Below are 26208 nucleotides of genomic sequence, written 5' to 3'. Positions count from 1 at the left end.
ACACTGGCCTCCCACAGGAGGCATATGCACAGTCTACATTAGAGGGGAGAAGGGGTCAGCAAGCCCCTGAGAAGTGGGTCTCAACTACGGGATCTCCAGGCCAGCAGGGCAGTAGCTTCGAGGCCATGACTTAAACAATGCATAATACTCCCCAACCCCTGCCCGCAAAATACCCACAAGTGCCCCAGGAGCCAGGAGAGGTGACTGTCTCCTGCTTACCTCTCTGCTATGGAGAAGACAAGGGCAGGCACCAGCTGAGGTGGTAAAAGCCCACCAGTGGCTGGGCTGGGCCACACACACACACACACACACACACACACACACACACACACAAGGGCAGGCACCAGCTGAGGTGGTAAAAGCCCACCAGTGGCTGGGCTGGGCCACACACACACACACACACACACACACACACACACTCTCTCTCTCTCTCTCACACACACACACACACACACACACACACACACAGAGGATGCTCACCTTCACAGGCTGTGGGGTGGCCGCGATGATGGGCGGATGGCTCTGCACAGGCTGGGGGTTTGGTGCGGGTGGGGGTGGTGGCTGAGGGGGCACCGGTGGGGGCGTCTGCAGTGGCTGGGGAGGCACCACTGTCATGACGGGGGTCTGGACGATGAGGTCGGGGGTGACTGGAGGGAAGGGGTGAGGTGTGGCCTGCACAGGTGGAGGGTTCTGCTGAGGGGTCTGGGTCTGCGGAGGAGTCGATGCTTGCGTTGTGTTTGGTACCGTAGAGACACCAGGTTTTGCCGTCCCTATCAATCGTAAAAGGGACACGTGGTTAGATGCCAAGCCCAACACACGGTGGCTGACCTTATGGGGATAGTGTCACAATATGGGGAGCACACATCTGTGGGAACTTGGCACATAGTGTCATGGTAACTATTTGCCTAAGAGACAGAATAACCCGAACACCCTAGACCTCGGCCAAATTGGTCCACCTGCCCTTAGGTTCTCTGAGAGCTGCAGCACACTGCATTCCACATTTTCTGAGGCGTCCTGGCTTCAAGTCCCATATCAGGCACAAAGACGCCTTCAGGAGCATGGAGGCCTGGGCCAGAGGAGCAGGAAACACATGCTGAGAGTTAGCACCAGGACTGTAGATGGAGAGTGGAAAAATGTTCCTTGGCGCTTTTGGACAGAGCTGTCCTCATTCCCAGAAGCGCTGCCTTCTGAGTAAGCAATTCTGGCAGGAGGCCCGCATCGGCAGCCCTGGCCAAGGTTTCTGGAAACTGGCAAACTTCCACCTCCCTGAGCCACAGGAGGAGGCTGGACGGCTGCTGCCCTTTGTGATCGGCTCAGACTGCCTCCCTGCAGCTGTGCGGGGGAGCCCAAACATACAATACCCTGTGTCTGTCCCATGTGCAGATCAAACTCCTGGTCCTAGGGCACAAGGGCAGGGCTCTTGGATTTAAGGATACTGGACACCTCCTTGCAGGATCCACAGCTAAGAAGTGCCCCTCAGGACCACACCTCCCTGGCTACCCCTCAGCGCTGTCTGGGATCCAGCCAACCCCCTTTGCTCCCGTGAAGCCACCACCTCTAGGCAGGGTGTAGGATGTCAGGTGAAAGCCTTCTGTAGAGAAGCAAACAACTCACAGCGTGGGCCACCCTCAGACAGAGCTGAGGACGGCAAGATGCACAAGGCAGCTGTTCAAGCCTTTCCTAGACAGAAACATTTCATTGTTTCCCCTCCTCCCTCCCCAGCAGCTGCCTCTGGAATCCTGTGTCAGGCTGAGAGACGGGCAGGGAACAGAGTGGGTGCTGAGATGGACACGGAGGGGAGGGCTTCACTTCGACTTCAGCAGCATCAAAAAGAAGGCCTGGCTCTAACATAAGCATCTTATGGTAACTCAATTAACCAACCTCAAGGTTCCAGGATAGGGATTATTAGTTAAAACTGCCCTTAGCTGAGTTAATTTCTTTTCTCTAAGATGGGATGAAGAATTCAAATAACTTAAAAATGCTTTGAGGGTCACCTGGGTGGCTCAGTGGTTGAGCATCTGCCTGCGGCTCAGGTCGTGATCCCAGGGTTCTGGGATCAAGTCCCACATCAGGCTCCCTGTGGGAAGCCTACTTCTCCCTCTGCCTATGTCTCTGCCTCTCTCTCTCTCATGAATAAATAAAATCTTAAAAAAAAAAAATCCCTTGAAAAAAATTACACTTATTTATTTATTTATTTATTTATTTATTTATTTATTTGATAGTCACACACACACAGAGAGAGAGAGAAAGAGAGAGAGAGAGAGAGAGAGAGAGAGGCAGAGGGAGAAGCAGGCTCCATGCACCGGGAGCCCGAAGAGGGATTCGATCCCGGGTCTCCAGGATCGCGCCCTGGGCCAAAGGCAGGCGCTAAACCGCTGCGCCACCCAGGGATCCCACACTTTCTTTTTAACTGAAGTCCATCAAAAAGGGCACAGCCCAACTATTTCTACTTTGTGAGAGGTCACGCAGTCCTGTGACCCTCTGGGGCGCATCCACCACTAAGCCTGCCTCCCGGCCCCTGGTCCTCCACTCAATCTGGAGAAGGGGTAAAGACTTGGGGGGGAGGGATCCCTGAGTGGCGCAGCAGTTTGGCGCCTGCTTTTGGCCCAGGGCGCGATCCTGGAGACCCGGGATCGAGTCCCACGTCGGGCTCCCGGTGCATGGAGCCTGCTTCTCCCTCTGTCTGTGTCTCTGCCTCTCTCTCTATCATAAATAAAAATTAAAAAAATAATAAAAATAAAAATAAAAAAAAAAAGACTTGGGGGGAGGGAAGGAAAGCCAATCCTTGCTGTTTCAGTGTGAGGCCAACAGGGCAGGGGGCACTGGAGGTACCCTACCTGCTTCTTTCCTCCCACGTCCTCTTCCTTTTGCCTGGACTATCATGATCTCAGTTTCTTCAGTGGGCAGTTCATTGATTTTCTGCAAGAAGAGCTTCTCCAGAGCTTCTGCCATTAAGACTATGTCATCTCCAGGCTGGAAAAGGAGACACGGGGGTGAGAGTCAGAAAGCCCTCACCACCTGTCCAGACGGAGCAAGAGCTCCCCACCCTGTGCCACCCATTCCCTGCTCCAAAGCATCAAGTTATCATAGTTGGGGTCCTTCCCCGACCTGAACCCTAAAGGGCCACAACAGTTATACCACCAGATATCACAGAGGCTCATGTGCCTGAACCAGCACCTGTCTGCCTGCACCTCCCTCTCCATTCTTTTAAGCTCTGGCCTGAGAAGCCATCCTAATGTCTTAAGTATCTAACAAGCCCTGCCAATCACTGACAGAAGCCCTCCTTTGACACAATTCAACCTCATTTACAAATATTTGAATTACACAGGATTTCTTGCCACAGATAAGCTAGCAGGGCTCTGACAAAGCTCCCCAGTGTACCCTCAAGGCAACTCACTAGGGCTGGGGCATTGCCTATCTTGAACTGAATTATGGGTCCCCACTCTGTTGCCTCATCTCCAACATGCTGTTCCCACTCAGCTCTAACCCAAGAACCTCATCTGTGCACATGTCACTTAAACCTAGCAGTGGGAGCTGAGACTTTTAAAAAAACACAGTAAACTTCAAGAAACTCACCTACCCATCTCTTCTGGGCAATTTTACCCACTACACCAGCAGAGGCCAAAAGCTGAGTTCTGTATAGGGTCTCCCTCCAGAGCCGTTCTATATGAAAGGGTTGGTTTTAATCACATCTGTGGTCTGAACTGTAAACAAATGATCTGGCTTCATGGCACAGCCGAGCCGAAAGGGTTGGCTAATGGGGTTAAGAAGTGACCTTCAGGTCTACATGTGAGATCAGGGGACAATTCTACGGCTGTAAGTTGTCAATGGTCATGTCCACAGTTCCAGATGCGGTGGGGCCCATCACACCCTCTCTCACACTGAGTTTTCTATTTGAGCACACCTTTTCATAACTACATTTTAGTAGGCTCCTTCCTGACCACTTTTATCACCCAAATGGGATTTTTTTTTAATGAGTCTTCACTATCCTCACAGCTTCTCTACTAGACATGCTCAAGAACCAAAATCCCAAGGGCACCACAAGCACATGCTTCAAGCTAACAAGGATGCTTGGAAGTCAAACAAAGCCAGCACCCTCCTCCCGGAAAAAGAAACACTCGGTCACAGGCAAAACCATGGGTCCCATTATTTGTGCCTCCAAATGGTCTCCTCCCATCAGACTAGAATCCCATCCGCTCCCAAGTACCCCTGTCCACAGGCTCCAGATATGCCTGTCTCCATCTCCTCCCTTCCTTTCCCTTCCCCCCCACTTGCCCTCCCCCTCTGGCAGCAGGACATTTGCCACCACATCTCACCTTGTTGTAGATGTAACAATTTGTAAACATAGTGTTGAAGTCCTGGATACATTCCTGAGCATTCCAGTAATAGTTGTTTTCCAAGCGCTTCTTTATTGTTCCCATATCCATAGGTGTTTTAATGATTTTATAGTAATCCTGGAGAGCAAAGAGAGCAAAAGGCCAGTGTCACCTCCCCGGCCATGAAGCACTTATGGTGGGCCTGTGGATCTCACTCCAAGAACAAAGATGAGAGCCGTAGCACAGACTGAAGCTCTTCCACAGTCTCACCAAGCGATCTCAAGGGGGAACCCCCACATAAAGTAAATTAGGGAAGAATTCTTAAATGCTACGTGGAAATCTGGCGGGAAAATGTAAAAGTATGTCAACTGCCCTGGTCTGAGAACAGGTTGTCATTATGGAGATCTATGTTTTTTTCCTATCTTTTTGTGTGTGATGTTAAAATCCTTTATAATTTTTAATAAATAATGAGGAAAACATATAGCCTTTTTAAAAGTGGTTCTTATCTAGGTTCTACTTTTCCCCTACCATTTGAAATGTTAATGTCCATAAAATGTGAAATCGAATGGAAGCAGCATGGAAGCCCACCTGGCATTGGACCCCTGGCTTCTGGGCATACTGAGGAGGACAGAGTAGAAGCCTCCACCTTCACTCAAGTTCATCATACTTCCATCTCTCTTACTAGCACAGAGTCTTTCTAAGGACCCATTAGTAGTACCTGGATATAGTTGAACTAACCAGGTTAATAAGGAATCTGGACAACCTACACAATCCTCAAGTTAAAAAAAAAAAAAAAATCAGCCAAGTTAAAAAAAAAAAAAAAAATCAGCAGACCCCACTCCTCAAACCTCTGTATCTTATTCTACAAGTGCCAAACAGAAGGAGCCAGATGGCAGGTATAGATGTTCTAAAGCCCTTCAAATCAGACTCTACTATTATCAGCTTTTCTCTAAATCAAAACCTACCTTAAAACTAAATATTTAAAAACAAACAAACAAACAAACAAACAAACAAAAAAACACCACCAGGTATTTGGGGCAGAACAGGAAACACATCAGGTTTCCAGGTAGAAGAATCACTGAGCCAAGATAGGGGGACCTGTGTGCATCTGGCCCACTCCACTAAGGACTGCAAACTCAAAGGCTCCCGTAATTGAAGAGCCCCAAGTCCGAGCCCAAGTCCAAGTGGGAACCCGATGGCAGAAAGATAGGTTTATCCTTTAGCAAGTGCCAAGGTTTTGCCTGGAAATGGTGGACAGTACTGAAAAGGTGAGCAGAGGGTGTGAGATTTTAAGTTGCTCTGATACCCACAAGAAAGGGACAAAAGCAACAAGCTTACATGTAATGAGTTGCAGAAATCATGGCCCTGATCAGACAAGGGCTGCACGTGCATGCCTGGGTACCCGGCCAGGAGGCCATGAAAACAGACGGCACCAGATTTTCTGTTATATTATGGCTCTGACCACCTTGCCCAAGAGAACCAAGGCCAAATATATGTACCTCAGTGGAAACGTATTTTATTCTATGGCCAGTGATGGTGTCAAGTGCTTGAATTGCCCATGGCCCATCAAGTGGCTCAAGGGCAAACAGGACGGGGGGGAGGGGGGGGGGCCGCGGGGCAGGCAAGGAGTTAGGGGCATAACAATCCAACTGTACAGGTTTACTGTACAAAAGAGGCAGGCGTTCTAGTTAAAGTCCAGCAGGGATCGAAGCAAAAATGCAGGTCAAGGTTCCTGGAAGGTGTCAGAAAAAGAAAAAGAAGGAACCCTTCTTTTGGTGGCTGTATTAATATTTCCTCAAGGATGGGGAGAGGTCCCCAGAAAACCAGGCTTTAAACATGATATGGCTCCCAGCTGACCAGCTGTGCCCTGCTTCTCTGGGCCAGCTCCTCGCTCTCCCACCTCCCTGAAGATACCAGATCAGCAGCACCTTTCCAATGGCCTCTTCCAACGTCTAACAGTGGTGGAGACAGAGATTCACCCTTGAGCCCTGGGGAGCCTGGCCTCTACCTCATGGTGAGTGACCTCAAACTCCCCTGACACTGGACCTTACAAACCACCCATACCCGTGTCTGTCCTGCTGGCTGGGACGGTGCCTCCTCAGGGTCTCCGTCCCCCAGCACCCACTTCTCCTCTGTCTTCACCGTCTCAGCCCCCTCTCTGTGTCTTCCTTTAACAAACCAACCCCTCCTCCACTCAGGCCCTGCCGCGCTTTCCCTTCAAAGCCAAATTTCTTGAAATGATGGCTTCGCATCCTCACCTTCTCATTCACACCGTCGAGAATCTGGTTTCTACTTCTGCGTCACATCTTCCTAAGGTCACCAATGCCCTCCTAAAGGCCAACAGGAGGGTCAGGTTGGAATCCTCATCTCTTTGACCTCCCTGCAGCCTCTGAGGTGGGAACTTCGGGGGCTGCTCTCTGCTCGAGCTTCTCCTGGCTCCTCTGCAGGCCTCTCACCCCCTCTCTGGTGTTGTCGAAGCCTCAGCCCCCTTGAATTAGGCCCCTCAGCTTGCTTCTCTCCCCATTCTTTGCATTTGCTCTGGGAAGGTCACCCTTACCTATGGACCCTATATAGCTCGGCCCCACCCAGCCCAAGGTTATGCTGTAACAAGCTCTCCCAAAAACCCACCCACCCCTCTCCGGTGACTGGCTGTCTGCTTCTACTCCTTCTCGTGGTCAACAGCATGAACCGCCTCTGAAGCCCAGATCTGCAAGGACCCTCTTTTACCTCTAACCCCTCTCTTGAGCCAATTCATGATCTAGACCTGCAGTGCCTCCTCCTGACTTGCTCTTCCCAAATGCATATGACACCTATTCAGCAGACATAAATAAGTGGACAGTTGTCACAGACTCAGCAGCTTTCCAGACAGGAAGGGTCACATTACTGTACTCATCCTTCTTGAAACTGGATGCCTGGCAGAGGCTAAGGTTCCTATGCCGGTGCAGTTCTAACACTCACAGACCCTAGCCTGGGTCTACAGCAATAATCACCTAATTCCTCATCAGGGGCTGTATGGGACTTAGCAAATAGCAAAGGTTAACTTAAAGACAATCAGTCCTTGATGCTTTGAAGAGAAGGGAAAAAAGCATCTAACCTGTTTCTTTCCCTGAGGCTCAGTTAGAGATGCAAATTCATCTCCAGAACCATTTGCTAGGGATGTGGGCAAAAGGAAAACTCTCTAGGGAAAGAGAAGAGCAGAGGTACAAAAGAACAAGAGCAAGTGCACTGTGGCTACAACACAGTAGGTGGATAGTGTGCATAGAGGCAGTTGAGGGCACAGCTGCACCCACCCCTCTGCTCTCCAACCAGGATCCCTCCACGTGCTTGCTCCCTGAGAGATATTCCCCTACCTTTTCCTGCCCTGTGCTCTGGGTGATGACGATGATGATGATGCCAATACCAGAAAAGGCATTGCAGCAAACCAGTTCCCCTTCCACAGTGTGACCAACCACTCCACTAATCCTGAGCCAGCCAACCATGTCTGAGAAGTAGGGGGCCTGGGCCACTGATTGTTCCCACTTCAGCTCCCCTATGGAATCATCAGAAGGAAAGCTGCAAGCACTCTTTCACCCCCATTTCAACCTCTCTACACAGTTATCTCCTGGATCCTAATATCTAAGAACCAGTTACTGTGTGCCTCGGAACAATCTCCTCCCCCTTCCTACTTCTACCCATCAGGACTATAGAAATCACTCACTCAAGGGCCTTGTGAGTATTGGGAGTTAGTTCAAAGCTGGGCCCCAAAGCTCTCTCTGCCTCACCCCGACCTTGAGCCCACCCTCACCACTGCAACACAGGAAGACACCTAGAGGACAGCAGCCCCAGGTCCTGCCCAAGTTACTCACAGGGAGGTTTAGCTTGACGGCGTCCACAGGCTGCTGGAAAGGCCACGCAAACTGGTGTTTCCATAGTGTCTTGAGCACCACTTTGAGCAGATATTGCAGTTGGTTCGTCTGCCTCTTGGGCTTGTTGGGGTTGGAGGTCTCCGGGGGCGGGGGGTTGGTGCTGGCTGCGTTGGCTTGCTGGGGTTGGGCCTGGGCCTGCGTTGTAGACATTTGGGTAGTTTCTAGTCCATCCCCCATTACTGGCAGATTTCTTAATCTCGTCCCAGGGCCGCTCTCCGCAGACATGCTACTGATCCCATCACATTCTTCACTGGGCACTCTACAAGGAAAGAGAAAAGCCATCATCAGAAACCAGGAAGCAGATGGGCACCATGCATAGTAACAGGTGGCTGTGACCCCCAAGGGCTGAGCTCCTCTGGTGGAAAGTGGTCAAGCTGACCAGAGAGCCACTCCTTTAGCCACTGACTAAAAGGGGCCCCTGTGTCAGCTCTCCTCAAAGATGCATCCTATAGCAGGGAAGAGATCAAACACCAACAGTGAGGGGCGTGAGGGACATAGTTCAGAGAGTAGAGCTGAGCATGAGCAGGCAAGGGCTGTGGGAATCCATCGGAAAGGGGTAGAATAAGCAACAAATTAGGTTTTCACCACATCTGAGAGGTTTTTTGTTTTTTTAAGATTTTATTTATTTATTCATGAGAGACACACAGAGAGAGGCAGAGACACAGGCAGAGGGAGAAGCAGGCTCCATGCAGGGAGCCCGACGCGGAACTCGATCCCGGGTCTCCAGGATCACGCCCTGGGCTGAAAGTGGCACTAAACCGCTGAGCCACCCAGGCTGCCCCCATCTGAGTTTTTATGGGACACTGCCTGTGTGGGAGAGAGGATGATTTGTGAGCCCCCATATATGTTCTTTACATCAAAATTTTTTGCTCTTGTGGCTCAAGAAATATCGAGCCAAGTCAGTAATTCTGTTTGGTGATTGGGGACAGGAAGGGAGATTGGCTCACACAGCCCCTGTGTGAGTGCTCAAGGTAAAGCCTCACACTCACTAAGAACATTTCCTTGGTAACTGAAAATAATATGTTTGCTGATTCAAGAAATCCTACAAGATAACTGCTGATAACCTAAAAATGAATCCACATTCAACCTAACACTTTATTAACCAGATTTTCAAAGTTTATTTAGAGAGAAATAAAGTGGGCACCTCTTGTGACCTGCACAAGGGGGTGTGAGAAACATAGCTCAATGCCTGTGAGCACCCCATCCTGTATACTCCCCTCACCTGAATGACCCCTGCTTCAGGCCATGCCAACAACACAAATCCTGCCACAAGCATCCTCACAATGGCAACTCTGTGCATCTGGTCCAATTATTCTAACAAAACCACAGATCAGGGGGTACATGCTGTTAAGGCAAACTGCCCTCGAGAAACACACTAACCCACCCTCTATTAACGAGAAGAAACATCTGTTCAAATGTGTACTTATTTGACATTCTTTCTGTGTACCGTGTTTCTGACACTTCTACTGGCAAGAAAAAGGGAAAATCACCTTTAAACTCAGTCCCTGGAATAAGAAAGACTTTGTAATCTAGAAGTCACCTGCATCTAATGAGCATCTCCAGTAATAAACTAGAAGTTGAGTGGGGGTAAGAAAATGTCTCTGGCTGGGAAAGTCAGGCAATGGCTAAGGAAAAAGGGGCAGGTTTTACAATCACACTCTGGTATGGCAGACAGGGGACGAAAAAAGACAAGTTCACTGGCTCTGTCACAGTTTTCTTTCTGGAACACACTTACCACATGCTAGGCACTCTGGTTGCTAAGGAGTTCCTTTATAATTCAATCCAAGCGTAATTTAAACCAAGGTCCCCACAAAGGTTTTTGTAAATGCAGTCCTGGCAAGTTACCAAATTTGAAAAGCACCAAGGGAAAGCTTGCTGTGTAAATGCAACTCGGTGCTGAGTCTCTTCTAGGGGGCTGTGGAAAGCTGGAGCTCCTGGCCTGAGACTGACCACTCCCACACAGGTGTCCTAGATGCAGGGTAAGCCCCCCAAACTGACAAAACTGATTTGGTCAATGAGACAGCATTCCTTCCAGGGTGCTCTGGCTGCTGACTGCAGGTCTAGCTGTCAACTGGCTAGTGAACAGTTAGAGGACCTTGCTACAAGGAGGAGGCTGGTGCAAGGAAGGGATCCAGGTGGGAATAGCCCAAGGCCATCACATGCAAGACCCTGCATCTTACATAGTCTGAGAACTGAAGCCATGTTTGCTTTAAGAGGAAAGACTGTTCTTTAATCCTTTTTCACCAAACAGTAAGAGACCTACGAGTGGCTTTTGTCTTTCCACTGATGGGATGCCAATCACTCAAAACCCCAAACTGAATAATTCGTTAATCATTTAGCTCACAGGAGGCACAACACTGTGGAAAGAAACACTAGTGCTACTATCCAAGGCACTGGAGGGTGGGTTTGTTACAGCAGTGCACCTTAGAGGAGTCTAGATGTGGCCTTTAGCATCCAGTACTAAGCTCAGATATTTAATGAGGCCCAACTGTGTCCAAGACACCAGGTGAGTATTTATAGTCTGGGCCCTCTCAGGGTCCTCCTGAGATTGGAGAAGGGGAGAGAAGCTCGTATGGCAACCTCTAAATATGGGTGTGCCCTACCACGAGAACACCAGCCCAGGAAGAATACTTACAGGGACAGTAGGTGTGAAGCCATTTCCTGGTACCTATTGCACGGTGCTAAAGATGGGGAACTGGACAGCACTCTGGAAAGCCCCCAAGTCAAGAGTGGCGCTCCAGAAGTTCAGGACAACAAAGGGGCATTTCTCCCTAAAGCAACCTCACTTGAAGGTGGGATCAATGAGAATCATCGTGGACTACAATAGTTTCCAGAGGCAGATGTGACTGGATAGGCCTGCTCCAGACTCTGAAGACATAAGATACTTCCTCTCTCCCATCAGGGGTACTTCTGGTACAAGTCTGGCCAGAATCAATGGCCATGGGGTCCTGGAAAGAAGTGCTTGCGTCATGAATCAAGGCAGGACAGCAGGGATGGAGGCACTATTGGTGGGAGGGAGGCACATGAGGGCTGTATGAGGTAAGCCCAGTTGGAAGCTAAGAAAGGACAAGATTGGCCCTGGGGCCCAGTGACTTTGAGTAAATGCACCCAAATGAGAACAGAAAGGAGGTCACGTATCGATCCAGGGAGGGGAAGCATCCAAAGGGTGGGATAAGGTGTGGAACCATTAGAAAGAGCTTGCTCAGAAGAGAGAACAAGGAAAGGGGAGGGGTAGTGTGTGTGACACCATGGAGCCAGGCTGAATTACATATCACTGAGTAGGACATGGGGAGAAGGAAGGAAGTACTCTGGAAGCTGCATTCCAGCCATGCATGGAAGCCTTCACAAAGTATGCCTTCATGGCTGAGGTGAGCAGCAAAGAAGACAGAGAAGGGTTTCTCCAAGCTCAGAGATTTAATCAATAAAGAGTGGGACCTTAATCTCAGAGAAGCAAGGTCTACGGCCACCTGAGTGTGACATGCCAGGGCTCAAGTGGAGCTGTGGGAGGGTTCACAGGGCAGCTTTAGGTGGATGGCATTTAATCACCCCTTGTGTGTTCCTGTTTTCATTTCACTCATTCCAGTGTTGACAAGGAAGAGTCCCTGTCTGGTGCCAGTGTGAAAAGTTGTGCACAGAGGTGTCAGCAGACAGTATGATCATCTACACAGAATTTAACAATGCTGTTTTGTTCTCACGAATATTTTTACTCATACTCATGTGTGGCTCTTGATTCAGTTACCTTTTAACATAAAGGTACTATAGGGGCGCCTGTGTGGCTCAGTTGGTTAGAAGCCTGCCTGCCTTCGGCTCAGGTCATGATCCTGGGTCCTGGGATCCAGCCCCACGTCAGGCTCTCTGCTTGGCAGGAAGCCTGCTTCTTCCTCTCCCTCTGCCCATTCCTCCCTTGCTTATGCCTAACTCTGTCAAATAAAGAAAATCTTTTTAAAAATAAAAATATGGGCAGCCCTGGAGGCCCAGCAGTTTGGCGCTTGCCTTCGGCCCAGGGTGTGATCCTGGAGACCCGGGATCTAGACTCGCATCGGGCTCCCTGCATGGAGCCCTCCCTCTGCCTGTCTCTGCCTCTCTCTCTGTCTCTCATGAATAAATAAAATCTTTAAAAAATAAAAAAATAAAGGGCATAAACAAAACAGTAAACTGATTTAAAAAAAAAAAACAAAAAAAAACCCCAGGGGATCCCTGGATGGCTCAGTGGTTTAGCACCTGCCTTCGGCCCAGGGCTTGATCCTGGAGTCCTGGGATGGAGTACCACTGCAGGCTCCCTACCTGGAGCCTACTTCTTCCTCTACCTGCCTCTCTCTCTGTGTGTCTCATGAATAAATGAATAAAATCTTAAAAAACAAAACAAAACAAAAAACTCCAAACCTCTTGTCTCTGGAGGGGAGCCAGGCAAGACCCAACTGCAGGCTCCAGGTGGAGAAGCTACTGGGTCAGGAGAGTTTGCAGGAAACTGTGGGGAAGAAGGGGGAGAATGGGAAGCTGTGCATAGGACTGCAGAGACTTCGGAGCACTCCCTCAAAAATCCTCCACAGGGGCAGCCCGGGTGGCTCGGCAGTTTAGCTCCACCTTCAGCCCAGGGCCTGATCCTGGGGACCCGGGATCGAGTCCCGCATCAGGCTCCCTGCGTGGAGCCTGCTCCTCCCTCTGCCTGTGTCTCTGCCTCTCTCTGTGTATGACTCTACTGAATACATAAATAAAACCTTAAAAAAAAAAATCCTCCACAGGTAAGTCGATGAGGGTAATAATTTGTTAGACAACTACAGAAACTGGAGTGGGGCCAGTGAGGCAGGAGGGGAAGAGAGAGGAAAGAATGACGGACAATGTGCCAGCTGGCCAGGATCCCTTCATATGGTGGCCATGGACCAGGCAGAGAGAGATGCAGGACATTCTGAGTGCTTAGATACAAGTATCAACACGGGGGGCAGCATCACAGAGGAGGAAAATAGGTCAGTGGGGTTTTTAAGGACTCCTGGAGTCAGCTAAGAGAGGGTCTCTATGCAGTGGGACCAAAATGTCCACAGGAATAAAAGAGAACAAGTATAAATGTGGCCCCATCATGGATGGAGGTCTGGATGCACTGAAGTGAGCCTGGGAGGGTGGCAGTAAGTGAGGATAAAGAATAACCTATACTTTGATTTCCAGCATTCAATTTCTCCCAGAAAGCAACTTGAGAATTACACAGCCAACCACATGCCAGACAAGGTACAGTAAACAAGGGGCAGGGGCGGCCCCATCTCATCCTTTGGAGAAGACATTCTGGTCCCAGGGCAATGGAGGAGCCCTGTCAGCCATAAGGGCACAGAATGCCAGGGGGCCAAGGGCATCCTACCAGGAGGAACCAGTCCCACACATTTTCCATTAAGCAATGACATTCTGGAAATCTCCAAGCAATGTCCCTGAGACAAGATGAAGTCAAGGTAACTGACTTCTGGAACTTGTGGGCTGGACTGTGCCTTTTCTTCTTTCCAAATGGACTCTCGGGGAAGCCAAGGATGGAAGACTCTTTTCCAGAAAAGACTCTTTTCCAAGAAAAGAACCACTTTTCTTCACTTTCAAGCTAGGCCCACATGGTCCGTTGAGCCAAGGAAGTTGCATTTTTTTTGTTCACCAAATAAACACAGCTTTTCCTACAGAAAGCCTGACCCTCCAACTTTGCCTCATCTCTGTGGTTTAACCTCTAGTTTCACCACAAAAGCTAAAATACCCTTCTCTAACCAGCCCTCTCATGACACACAGTGACATTAAATACTCAAAACAACTCTGAGATTGCTTCTGGTCTTATCTCCACTTTAAAAATGAAAAAACAGAGGCACAGAAAAATAACCTATCCAGGAAGTAGAAAGATCAGGCCTAACCAGCTACAGTGCGCTCCGGAGTCTAACACGACTCCTGTGAAGTTCCAGTTGAACTCAGAACCAAGGAAGTCCCCATTTAGGGGATTAACATGGAACCTCATCTTAAGGAAACTGAAAAACAAAATGCAGATCCACATACTTGTAACAACTGAGGTCAATTTCCTAAGGGAAGAAACTGCTGGAGGTTGTCAGTTCAAAAGGAAGGCATGGTACGGCTTAACAGACCAGATGCACCTGGGAGACATAAGCACCTGGAAGTTTCTTTCAGGAGGCTGTGAGAAAAACCAATGACAGGGGACATCCATGGCCCTGGTGTGAGCGATCCCCAATGAGGGGCCTGGGACATCCTGTTCTGCACTCAACTTAGGAGCCTCAAGAGCACCCACACCTTGAGAGGCCATGCCCAGACAACTTGCATCTTGCAGTGCAGTCCTCCAAAAACTGAGGGCCAGTAGAACCCGTATGAAACTCCCAGAAGCCACTCTGCATTGTGGCAAAAAATACAAGGGAAACCACCAGGACTCTCTAGTCTGTTGTGGGCCAAGAAAGAGAGGCACTGGCAAGCAGCTCTATGTTAGAGCCAGGGTGACCTCTGACACACAGATTTAACCAGGTTGCCACCTTAGATAAATTCTTCCCATAGCGGTCACCCTACCCCACATTGCTCCAACTGTAGCATCAACACTCTAAATAGCGGCCACAGTGGGCCCCTTGCCCTGTGACCTTCAGGCCTTTCATTTGCTGCACCTGGTGTTTCCCTGATCTGTCTAGTGGCTTCGCCTGTTGGCCCCACGCACACATGCCTGGAAGCCCATGCCAGGACCACCTTTATATTACTCTTGTCCTCCTAGTACACAGCAAGTGCTCAGTGACTGACTCAGGTACAGAAAACACCCAACACTGACCACACACTAATGTCACCCTGGGGAGTCTATTCTAGATTAATCTTGAAGCTCTGGAAAAGGAAAGCAGCTCTCTTCCTCACACAGAAAGATGTGACTGCCAGACTCTCACTTGCTCAGCCAATGCATCCCATGTGAACTACATGCCAGGCCCAGAATTCTGCAGTCAACATGACATTATTCCAATGATTAAGCAATACTTGGGCAAGCACTGTAAGGAAAAGGGCTGGGCTGTTCTGGCCAAGGACAGGCAGGGTGTGTGCTCCTGCAGTACATGAGGCAGAGAGGGCCCAAGAGGGACTAGGCTTCTAAGAGAAAGCAGGACTGATGCAGTAGCACAGCTCAGGTCTGGAAGCAGGGGAGATACCAGTGCATTTGAGGAGCTGGGGATTGGGGGGGGGGGGGGCGGTGATGGCACAGTGCAGGGGCCATGTGACCACACTGGGCTTTTGTTCTTCACAGGTCCTTGACCCAGGGTAGAGAATATAGTGGGAGGAGCAAGGGGGGAGGGTATTGTGCTTGGATGGGGTCTGGGGAACAGATTCCAGGGTCATTCAGAACATGTAGATACATACAAGTGGAGAATCCCATTCCTGCCTGTTGTTTCATTTTCAACTACACCTGTACCTGTGCAGTTTACAGACACAAAAGATAACCCAAGACAGGATGCACAGGGACAGGGGTAAATCAATGGTGCAGCACCAGAGCTAGATGGAGGAGAGACAAATTGAAAATGGGAGAAACTCATAAACCTACCTGTGCAGGTAAGAATGGAGGATTCCTATGATATGGAGGACATCATCTTCAAGCAAAGTTCTAAGTCTAAAAGTTCCTAAAATGCTGTTGTTGCCTGTTTTCATACTGACCTGTTGCTAAGAGGGCAAGAGCCACATTCACTGGTTGAGTTAGTCTAAAGACAAGGGACAGGAAGAGAATTTCACCTGTTTCCAACCCAAAGAAGGCTGCACGATTCAAGTGGGTGTCCTATTCCTGGATCTATGCAAAAGATACCCTACCATTTCTCAATTTAAAGGAATAAGAAAAAAATAAAAGGATTAGATGGTTAGTGCCCTGGTACCCAAACTGACTGCCAAGGATATCATGGTACCTCAGGGGGGTACTATAGGAACTACAGGTACAAGGCAATCGACAATTTCAACATTAGATGTACTATGTGCCTTCTGACATTGTCATGGCTCTAAGATGTGGGGAGTTAAGCAGTGCCCAACAGGCACACATATCCCACTAGAGTGTGATTATGCAAGGGTATAATATTTTCCCTTTCAAATTATGTGTTTTATTTCTTCAAACAGCCATACAGTTGTTGGGGACATTAATACTTATTCAGTTGTTTGTATCTAAACTATCTAATAAACCATACTGTTAAGTATTTCCTTTGGCCTAGGAGCACCCCCCCCCCCCCAAAAAAAAAGGAGATGCTAAGGATGCTGTCAACCAGAAAGTCTGGGAACTTCTGAGGGAATGAAAACAAAAATGCAAATTCTTTTCCTAAGTAGACCCCTGATTAAGCATTTCTGCTTTCAGGGATATTGTCTGCTAACATCCCAACTCCTCTAAATGATAATTTTAAGAACAGACAGTATTTAGCAGACAACACAACAGTAATGTTTTTCAAATTTCAAAAGAAAGCAAGTTTTGTTTCCTGGAGATTAGGAGGCAAGACAGAGATAGACATGGGTAGACTTGGTTCTGGGACTTTGAGAGCAAGCACAAGAAGAGAAAGACCATATACTACTGCCTAGAAATACGCAGATTTCTGGATATTTGGCCTTTGTTCTGTCCATCACAAGAGGTAGAGTAAACCTAGTAGGTTATGGCCAGATACACTTTGTACTTGTAGTTCCAACTCAAATCCTGGACACCTAAAGGTCCCACAAAGCTGAGGGACCCCACCTCCACTTTGTCATGTTCACTCTAAAGTGACACAGCACTAGGCAGCAAGACACCTGGGAAAACAGGAGCAGTGCAGGATAAGTGAAAGGCTTTATGAGTTCTCCAATGAAATACGGTGGCCACACTTAGCAGAGCTTTGTACCAGCCATCACCATACTCACTTGCACTAGGGTCTAGGCAAGCTTGTCAGTAAGTACCTGCCACATCCTGAGTCGATGCTCTCTACTAAGCACTGAGCCATATCTGCTTAGCTAATCCTCAGAGCAACCCTACAAGGCAAGCGGCAAGGTCATCGTCAGGTCACCCGGAGCTACTAGTATCTCAAGTACTCTACTCACCAAGCACAGGGGTAGCGGCCCAGTTGATCAACACTGCTGGGCCTAGCAGGACTGGTTTGCCTGAAGGGCACCCCACTTCCACATTCTGGCATGTATTAATCAGCAGACCTGCCCTGCTTTCTCTGCAGAAGCAGCTGAATGCCATGTGACCCTTGAGCTGGGTCTCAAGTCAGATTTCCAGAAGTGGTGTTTCCAAAGAATTTCACCCCCATAAACAAATCAGAGCCAAGGTAACTCTCACAGCACCTGGCCATCTGTTGGTCTGTTTATAATGTAACTCGGACCATATCCTAGGTGAAATCTGAAGCATACTTCCCTGCTGGTGCCGCAGGGACAGAGTTGAGGGGAACAGAATCCAAGTTGTTATATTTATGCTTCCCACACAGTAAAGGCCACAAGGAGGTGTGCCTTGAACTTATTTCATGCCAAGCAAAATGCAGGCCAATACCAGCTGACCCTGGCCCCTCATGAAATTACAAGTTCACAGTTGCACACACATCCTTCAGAGGAAGTCACCTCCCCACCACTGCAAGGCTCTCCTATATAGTATCACTTAGGGCAGCCCTGGTGGCTCAGCGGTTTAGCGCCGCCTTCAGTCCAGGACATGATCCTGGAGACCCGGGATCGAGTCCCACATCAGGCTCCTTGCATGGAGCCTGCTTCTCCCTCTGCCTGTGTCTCTGCCTCTCTCTCTCTCTCTCTGTGTCTCTCTCATGAATAAATAAATAAAATCTTAAAAAAAAAAAAGTATCATTTAGAGAAGTGCAAAATGCTATCCAGCGATAGAAAGGAGTTGAAGAATCCTGACTTTGGTAAAAAATCTGGCAACTTCTCAGTACTAGTACTACAGCTATTTGCAGCAAATCTTACCCTGTCCTAGGAACATCTTTCTTGGAGTTATGGAACACTAATACCAGAAGGTCCATTCCCTTCTGGTCCCAGACCAGAAGCTATTTCCATTCATGGCCACAGCCCATTTCATTGTGCATCTGTGTCAGTGGGGAAGCACAAACAGGATTACTTTTCCATCTGACTGGCTCAGGCAGCTGGTGAGAACAGCACTCATGTCATCAGCTAGACCGCACTGCCTGGAGCCTGGCCAGTGGCTGTGCGCTGAGGCAGCTCTCAGAAGCCTTAATCCTCCTTCATGCAGCTTGTATGAGCCCTGACTCCCACCCCTCAGACTTGCCAAGTAGGGGCCCATTATCGCAGACTGGGCCCCGCAACCTGCCTCAAGCCAGGTGACCCATGGGGGAGATGAGCCATCTTCCTGCTAGGAGGGTGGAGATACACTCAAGCTCTCTGTTCCCCAAGGGGGATGGGGACCAGATACCAGGCCCACATGGACCTTGTAGCCAGGAGGATAGGGAGCCAAGCTCAGCAGATCACAACACTGCCGATCAGAATTCCTGTCCTTTTGCTTTGGAAACCAATCAGCAGGCCCAATAAATTAGGGCACTGAGAATTTTGTGCTATCTTTTCCCTGCAAAAGCTCTGGAAGCTGGAGGGATGACCATCTCAGGCACAGTTTAAAAAAAAACCCACTTTTTTTTTTTAAGATTTTATTTATTTATTCATGGGGGGTGGGGGGGTGGGCAGAGACACAGGCAGAGGGAGAAGCAGGCTCCATGCAGGGAGCCCGATGTGGGATTCAATCCCAGGACTCCAGGATCACACCGGGAGCCAAAGGCAGACGCTTAACCACTGAGCCACCCAGGCGTCCCAGTTCCACATTACATACAGTTTACATCATGGTGCTGATGGTTTAGATGTGGGTGGATGGACTTGTGAATTTAAAATATTCCTGTGGAAGAGCCTGAGAGGCTCAGTTAGGCATCTGACTTTTGATTTTGGCTTGGATCATGATCTCGGGGTCATGAGACTGAGCCCCTTGCTGGGCTCCGTGCTGAGCATGGAGCCTGCTTAAGGTTCTCCCTCTCCTTCTGTTCCTCTTCCCCACCCCTCTCATAAATAAATAAATAAATAAATAAATAAATAAATAAATAAATAAATAAATAACTTTTTTGAAAAATGAAAAACGGGATCCCTGGGTGGCTGAGCGGTTTGGCGCCCACCTTTGGCCCTTTGGCTCTGTGTCTCTCATGAATAAATAAATAAAATCTTTTTTTAAAAATGAAAAATAAAATGTTCGTGTGATGGGCATGAAATAAAAACAAAACTTTGGGAGCGCCTGGGTGGCTCAGTCAGTTAAGCATCTGCCTTCAGCTCTGGTCATGATCCTGGGGTCCCAGGATCAAGCTCTGCACTCAATGGGGAGAGTGTGCTTCTCCCTCTCTCTTTGCCTCTCCCCCATTCATGCTCTTTCTCTCTCTCTCTCACTAATAAATAAATAAAATCTTAAAGAAAGATAAAAACCCCAAAAACTTTGATGTGGACAAGATCAAAACTGCTAGGCTAAAAACATATTCCAGCAGGGGCAAGCTAATGTTTCCTATAAAGGGCCAGAGAGTAAATACAGTTAGCTGTACAAGACATACAGTCTATGCAATACTCCATTCTGCTATTGCTGTATTGTGAAAGCAGCTGACAATCCTTAGACAAATGAGTGTGGCTGTGTGCCAATAAAACTCTGACCCACAGGCTGTAGTTTTGTTCGAAAGATTTCTAGACCTTAAGACAAGGCAAGGGAAGCGTATGTGATAAAATGTTATGTTAGAAAAGCAGAATACAAAATTACAGATCAAATTAGGTAAAGATGTGCAAATGAGTGGGTACCTAGAACTATAAAATAAAGTAGGACATGGGTGGTGGATCTGTAGATGACTATATCTGTTAACTTTTTTTTTTTTTTTTTTTACTTTATTTATGATAGTCACACAGAGAGAGAGAGAGGCAGAGACATAGGCAGAGGGAGAAGCAGGCTCCATGCACCGGGAGCCCGACGTGGGATTCGATCCCGGGTCTCCAGGATCACGCCCCCTGGGCCAAAGGCAGGAGCCAAACCGCTGCACCACCCAGGGATCCCCAACCTGTTAACTTTTAAAATCCAACCAACCAACCAACCAATACATTTGTAAAAACAGCCTGGCCTCCTGGTAATCTGTCCCCTTTCAAAAGCTCCCACTGACCTCTGTTGGGGTAGTGCATCTCTCTGCCTATTTGGCTCTCCACCTGGTGAGCTGGCCTCCAGGCACTGCTTCGCAAAGCAGCCTTGACCTGAGTCCAAGACTCTAAATTAGAGGCTGGAAAATGACGACAGAAATATGATGCCATGAATACAAATGCTGCATTCCCACTGCCCTGGGTCTAGGGCCGTGCCGTGCCCTTCATGGAGAAAGCTAATAAGCAATGTTTTCTTCAGGTTGCCCCCTTTAAAGCTATTACTCCAACTTCTCTACCTGTCTCCACTTTTACACCCCCCACCCCATTATTTGCTTTTCCAAAAGAGCTGGTATGGTGTATGTAGCACTGAGCTTAACCTACACTGAAAAATGGAATCCAAAAGGACTGTTAATTCATGTAGAAAAATCCTGTTTTGAGAGGTGAACTCTGAGACTGCCACAAAGCCATCCAGACTGCAAAGATGAAGCAGAGTGAGGCTGGGTACTTCCTTCACTTAGATACAGGTTTTCCAGTAGAAGGACACACAGATGCTGGGAAACAGAAGGATCTGTGAAGCACCAAGAGTGGGAGACAATGTTCATCTCATAGGACAGTGAAACTACTGAAATAAGGGAAAAGTCTGAGAGTGAGAAAAACTAGGATTAGCCCCAACTAGGCTGATAAAACAGTCTTGGGCTGCCCTGATGTAGACCAAAAAGCTTCTGAGAATGACATCACACTGGTCACTTCCAACAAAAAGATAAAATTAAGTTCATGATCCTCATGAATAAAACTTGAAACTATTAAAAAAAAGACAATAAGCTATGGTGTTTCTATCTAGCACATTAAACACCAGGGCAACAGGTTAGTGTTGACCTCCAACCAAGTGATCAAAGTCAAATTCTTTGGGAATTTGGGAGGCCAAGAAAAGGGAGGCAAGTGAAGTGCAGGTGCTGAACAACCTGCACAGCCAAGAGCTAGCACCATACAGGGGATGGGTGGTCCATTGCCTATGGCTGAAATATTCAGAACATGCCGGCTTAGCACACAGTCAGGTCTGTTGTATTTAAGTGGAAACAACATTCAACATATGAAGGGATCCATGAGCAGCAAAGTCAACATTCCAATCAACCTTCCTACAAGTTCATATCCTGGAAAGCAGGGGTAAATAGGATGGGGCAGGAAAGATTTCCCCACAAGAGTACATCCTGCCTCTAAGGTTCTCTTCAAATCATTAGAATGTGGGCTCAGAGCAAGACTCAAGATGGCCTCGGGACCCACCTATGTTCACTGGGGACAAAAAGGGATCAGGAATAGGGCCAACAAAAGAGTTTCCAGAGATGCCATGACCACTGAGAGCCCTCATGGAGAGGAAAGGACAAAGCAGGCCTTCAATGGCCAACAGAACACAGACATGGAAGACATCCCAAGGAGGCAGGAACAGTGCATCCATGAAAGACAAGAGCACATGATGACTCTGGGTTTAGAGATGCAGGAACTTGGTTACCTTGATGAGCTGATGCTTATGGTGTGACCTTTTCCTCAATGGTATTATTGTCTGATCTTCACTGTGAAGCTAAATTTTAAAAGAAAAATCTGTGAAAAAGGTTACACCTCTATCAGGTGCTTTCAGGAAAGGACTCTAGGAAGGATGGCTTTTCTTCCCACCATGCCTCAAGTTTTCATCAGGTACAGAGCCCAAATTAATATGAGTGGGAGTGGGAGAGACCATCACTTTTCCCAAGGGAAAGGGAACACAGAAAGTGACAAGTTAGCGTCAGAACTGAAAAGACCCCAAGTCTCCAGTTTCCAAAGCAGGAACTGAAAGACTGACCCAAAGCCTAAAATAAAGATAGTCAGGAGAGCTGACAGCATCAAAATTAGAGATATACTCGTAGAGTATATATACAGCAAAGGCTGGTCCTGTGAGTCAAGCAGCACCACGGAAACAGGCCAAGGGGCTCACCTTCCCACACGGGCCTTGATTTCCCATCAGATATATTCTTCTCTCAGGTAAGGGGTAAGTTTACCCCTCCCTTGTCTGCTGGGAGGCCTCAGCCCTCAGCCAACATTGCGTCTACTTCTACCCTGACAATCTGTGTCAGTTTGAGATGGATGCACTCTCCCTTGGGCAGCACAGTCCTTGCTGGCAGGGCAGTCATGCCCGGGAGAGCCTAGGCCACAGCCAAGCCAGCATATCTCAGACTCAAATTCTGTCGCATGGCCCAAGCTGACTCCCTGGCAGACACAGTCAGCTTGTCCTTAGCCTTCACTTAGAAGTAAGAGTCGCTCCTACTGAGGAGCTTTAGCTCATCAAAAACCAAAACACCTGTCCCTGTGCACAGACTATCACTCACTCAATAAACTTGTAGCAGTCCCCACAACTCCCCACTATCTTTGTATTAAAACTGTGAGAGGGGATCCCTGAGTGGCTCAGCGGTTTCACGCCTGCCTTTGGCCCAAGGTGCCATCCTGGAGTCTCGGGATCGGGTCCCGTGTCAGGCTCCCGGCATGGAGCCTGCTTCTCCCTCTGCCTGTGTCTCTGCCTCTATGTCTATCATAAATAAATAAAAATAAATCTTAAAAAAAAAAAACTGTGAGAAATATTTAAGACGAACTAATGTTCGTCAAGTATGAAGCTTCAAACCTGGGTCTAGTATATAATGACTACGTAAAAAGAACGTGCACATGTGCATGTTCCTCAGTGAAAATGAGGTATACCACACCGAGTATAGTAAGTGATTTCTGAGCTGTGCACAGGGAAAGCTGGGGACCCGCATCCTGGGCAGGTTCAGGCCAGGCCCTTCCCAGCTCTCCGTGCTGGGCCTGTGTCACCTGGGAGGGAGCAGAGCAGAGGTGAGCTGAGCTAGTGCCCCCTCTATCTTCTTGGGGTCCAATGCCTTCCCACCAAGGAGTCCTACACCTGTGCTGAGGACCTGGGGCAAAGAGCTAGACTGAGGAGGAACAGAGGGGTCCTGTCCCACGTACCCAGGAACACAGAACAAACCTCATGTTCTTCCTGCCCCCACCACAGCAAGGTGAGAGCAGGTAAGAGATGGGGCAGAGCCCCTTCCACGAAGCCCAACATTCTAGTAGAGTACAGCAGTGTGCCTAGGGCTCATACACTCACAGGCCTGAGGCCTTTACAGGACAGGAGGACAGAGCAAGCGGAGAGACTCCAGTGAGACGTCACCAAAACCCAACAATGCCGAAAGTCTTCAGTAGCCCAGAAAAGGAAGTAAGAGGACCTGAAGCAGGGCGGCAGTGGGAGGTGCTACACAGAGAAAGCAACAATGTGTACTTGCACCATATCTCCATGTGTCTGACACAAACAGAATGCCCAACTCAAACAATTCAAAACTTTCTAGTAGCCATATCAATATAAAATGATGAAGTTAACAGTATATTTCATTGAATGCATAATAGTATTATTTCATTGAACCCAATACAACCCAAGTACCATCTAAACCTATAATCACCAGGGATCCCTGGGTGGCTCAGCGGTTCGGCACCTGCCTTCCGCCCAGGGCATGATCCCAGAGTCCAGGATCGAGTCCCGCGTCGGGCTCCCTGCCTGGAACCTGCTTCTCCCTCTGCCTGTGTCTCTGCTTCTGTCTCTCATGAATAAATAAATAAAATATAAATTAATTAATTAATTAAACCTATAATCACCAAAGAAAGTGGAACACTTAATTTTTTAAAGATTTTACTTATTCATACAATAAGAGACAGAGAGAGAGGAAGAGACACAGGCAGAGGGAGAGGTAGGCTCCATGCAGGGAACCCGACACGGAACTCGATTCCAGGACTTCAGGATCACGACCTGGGCTGAAGGCAGGCGCTCAACCACTGAGCCACCCAGGCATCAGTGGGGCACTTTACATTTTTTTTTTTTTTTAATTTTTAAAGACTTTTATTTATTTTTTCATAGAGACACAGAGAGAGGCAGAGACACAGGCAGAGGGAGAAGCAGGCTCCATGCAGGGAGCCCGACGTGGGCCTCGATCCCGGGACTCCAGGATCACACCCTGGGCTGAAGGCGGCACTAAACTGCTGAGCCACCCGGGCTGCCCACACTTTACATTTCTTTTCATACTAAATGTCTGAGATCCAAGTGTGTACTCGCTACTTAACAGCACATCTCAGTGCAGGAGCTAAATTTTCATAATGCATTTCATAAAATATTTTACCTGCATTTAGATTCTATAAAATTTACAGTTCAAAAAGTAGATTCGCATACCCATGGTATATCCAAACATACTTAAAAGTTTTCCAGTAACTAAATTAAACAGTAAAATTTTTAAATTCAGTTCCTCAGACACATAAGCCACATTTTGAAACTCAAGAGCCCCAAGACGTTAACACTGATCTTACCACAAACATTTAGAAGATTCCTCCTTCTACAAAGGAAGCCAGGGGATACACATAAGGAACCTGGCTCCAGGGCCACAGACCACTATACATTCATGGCTGGTTTGATCCTACCACCTTCATCACCCAAAGATCCATGTGTGCTTTAAATCAACTTGCTTTTGGGGGCACCTGGGTGGCTCAGTTGGCTAAATGTCTAGCTTCTGATTTTGGCTCAGGTCGTGATTTAGAGGTCATAGGGTCAAGCCCTGCATCTGGCTCTGAGCTGAGCACAGTCTGTTTGTCCCTTTCCCTCCGCTCCTCCCTCCTTCTCTGCACGTGTCCACATGTGCACATTTCTGCTCTAAAATAAAACCCTAAAAAAACTCAACTTGTTTTTTTACAAATTTAAATGTATTTATTTAAAAGAAAACATTAACATCCCATATGATGTGTGAACCTGTTTGAACAAGACAGGCATTATAGGAACATGGAAAACCTTAACATTGGTTGCAATTCTCATTCATTTTCTTATATGTAACTATGTTTACTGTAGTTCTATAGGAAGATGTCTTTTTTTTTAAGATGTCCTTATTTTTTTAACAGAATAAAAATTTTAATAATCTCTTAAAAATATTCTTATTCTGGTAAGATAGACATAACAAAGTTTACCATTTTATCCATTTTTAAATGTACAGCTCAGTGGCACTAAGTACATTTACACTGGTGTGCAACCATCACTACCATCCATCTCCAGAACCTTTTCATCTTGCAAAAACCAAAACTGTTACATTAAACACTAACTCTCCATTCTCCCCTTTCACCTGGCACTCACCATTCTACTTTGTCTCCATCAATCTGACTAGTCTAAGTACTTCATGTAAGCAGAATCATTCCATATGTCCTTTTTTTTTTTTTTTTTTTTAATGATAGTCAGAGAGAGAGAGAGAGAGAGAGAGAGAGAGAGAGAGGCAGAGACACAGGCAGAGGGAGAAGCAGGCTCCATGCACCAGGAGCCAGAAGTGGGACTCGATCCCAGGTCTCCAGGATCGCGCCCTGGGCCAAAGGCAAGCGCCAAACTGCTGCGCCACCCAGGGATCCCCTCCATATGTCCTTTTTTGACTAGCTTCTTTCATTTTGCCAAACGTCCTCAAAGCTCATTCATGTTGTAACCTGTAGGAGAATTTCCTTCCTTTTCGAGGTTGAGTAAATATTCCATTGTATGGATAGACCATGTTTGTTAATCTATTCATCTACCCATGGATGTTTGGGTTGCTTTTACCTTTTGGCAATTTTGACCAATCTGCTACAATGTGAACATATAGTCCCTGCTTTCCAAGAAAATGCCCTCATTCTTAAAGGGATGTTTGCCCAAGTACATGAGGTAAAATCACATCTGCAACTTACCTTAGGATTTAGGAAAAAACAAAAACCTGTGCACTGATAAATATATGAAGTTAAAAATAAGTGTGCCCTTCTCCCAACAGGGAATGCCAATCCCTGGACTAGCTAGAGTCACCTTACTGAGGCATCCCACAATTTGGGAA

The 26208-nt window shown here is 47.8% G+C and overlaps 1 protein-coding gene across 1 annotated transcript in view; it reads right to left on the bottom strand.

The window, feature by feature from the left end:
* The window catches only part of BRD4 (bromodomain containing 4), an 84140-nt gene that overhangs the window by 29151 nt on the left and 28781 nt on the right, over positions 1-26208 (bottom strand). Inside the window, exons 2-5 of the mRNA XM_038567019.1 lie at positions 8162-8480; positions 4317-4454; positions 2838-2973; positions 481-770 (exon numbers count right to left, since the gene is read on the bottom strand). Coding sequence (XP_038422947.1) covers positions 481-770; positions 2838-2973; positions 4317-4454; positions 8162-8446 — 849 coding nt within the window. The 5' untranslated portion in view covers positions 8447-8480. The remainder of the gene's footprint in view (positions 1-480; positions 771-2837; positions 2974-4316; positions 4455-8161; positions 8481-26208) is intronic.

Source organism: Canis lupus, chromosome 20 (assembly GCF_011100685.1).
Source record: "Canis lupus familiaris isolate Mischka breed German Shepherd chromosome 20, alternate assembly UU_Cfam_GSD_1.0, whole genome shotgun sequence".
Taxonomy (NCBI): domain Eukaryota; kingdom Metazoa; phylum Chordata; class Mammalia; order Carnivora; family Canidae; genus Canis; species Canis lupus.
The sequence above is the reverse complement of the archived record's forward strand: the minus strand, read 5'-3'. Positions and strand labels throughout refer to the sequence as shown.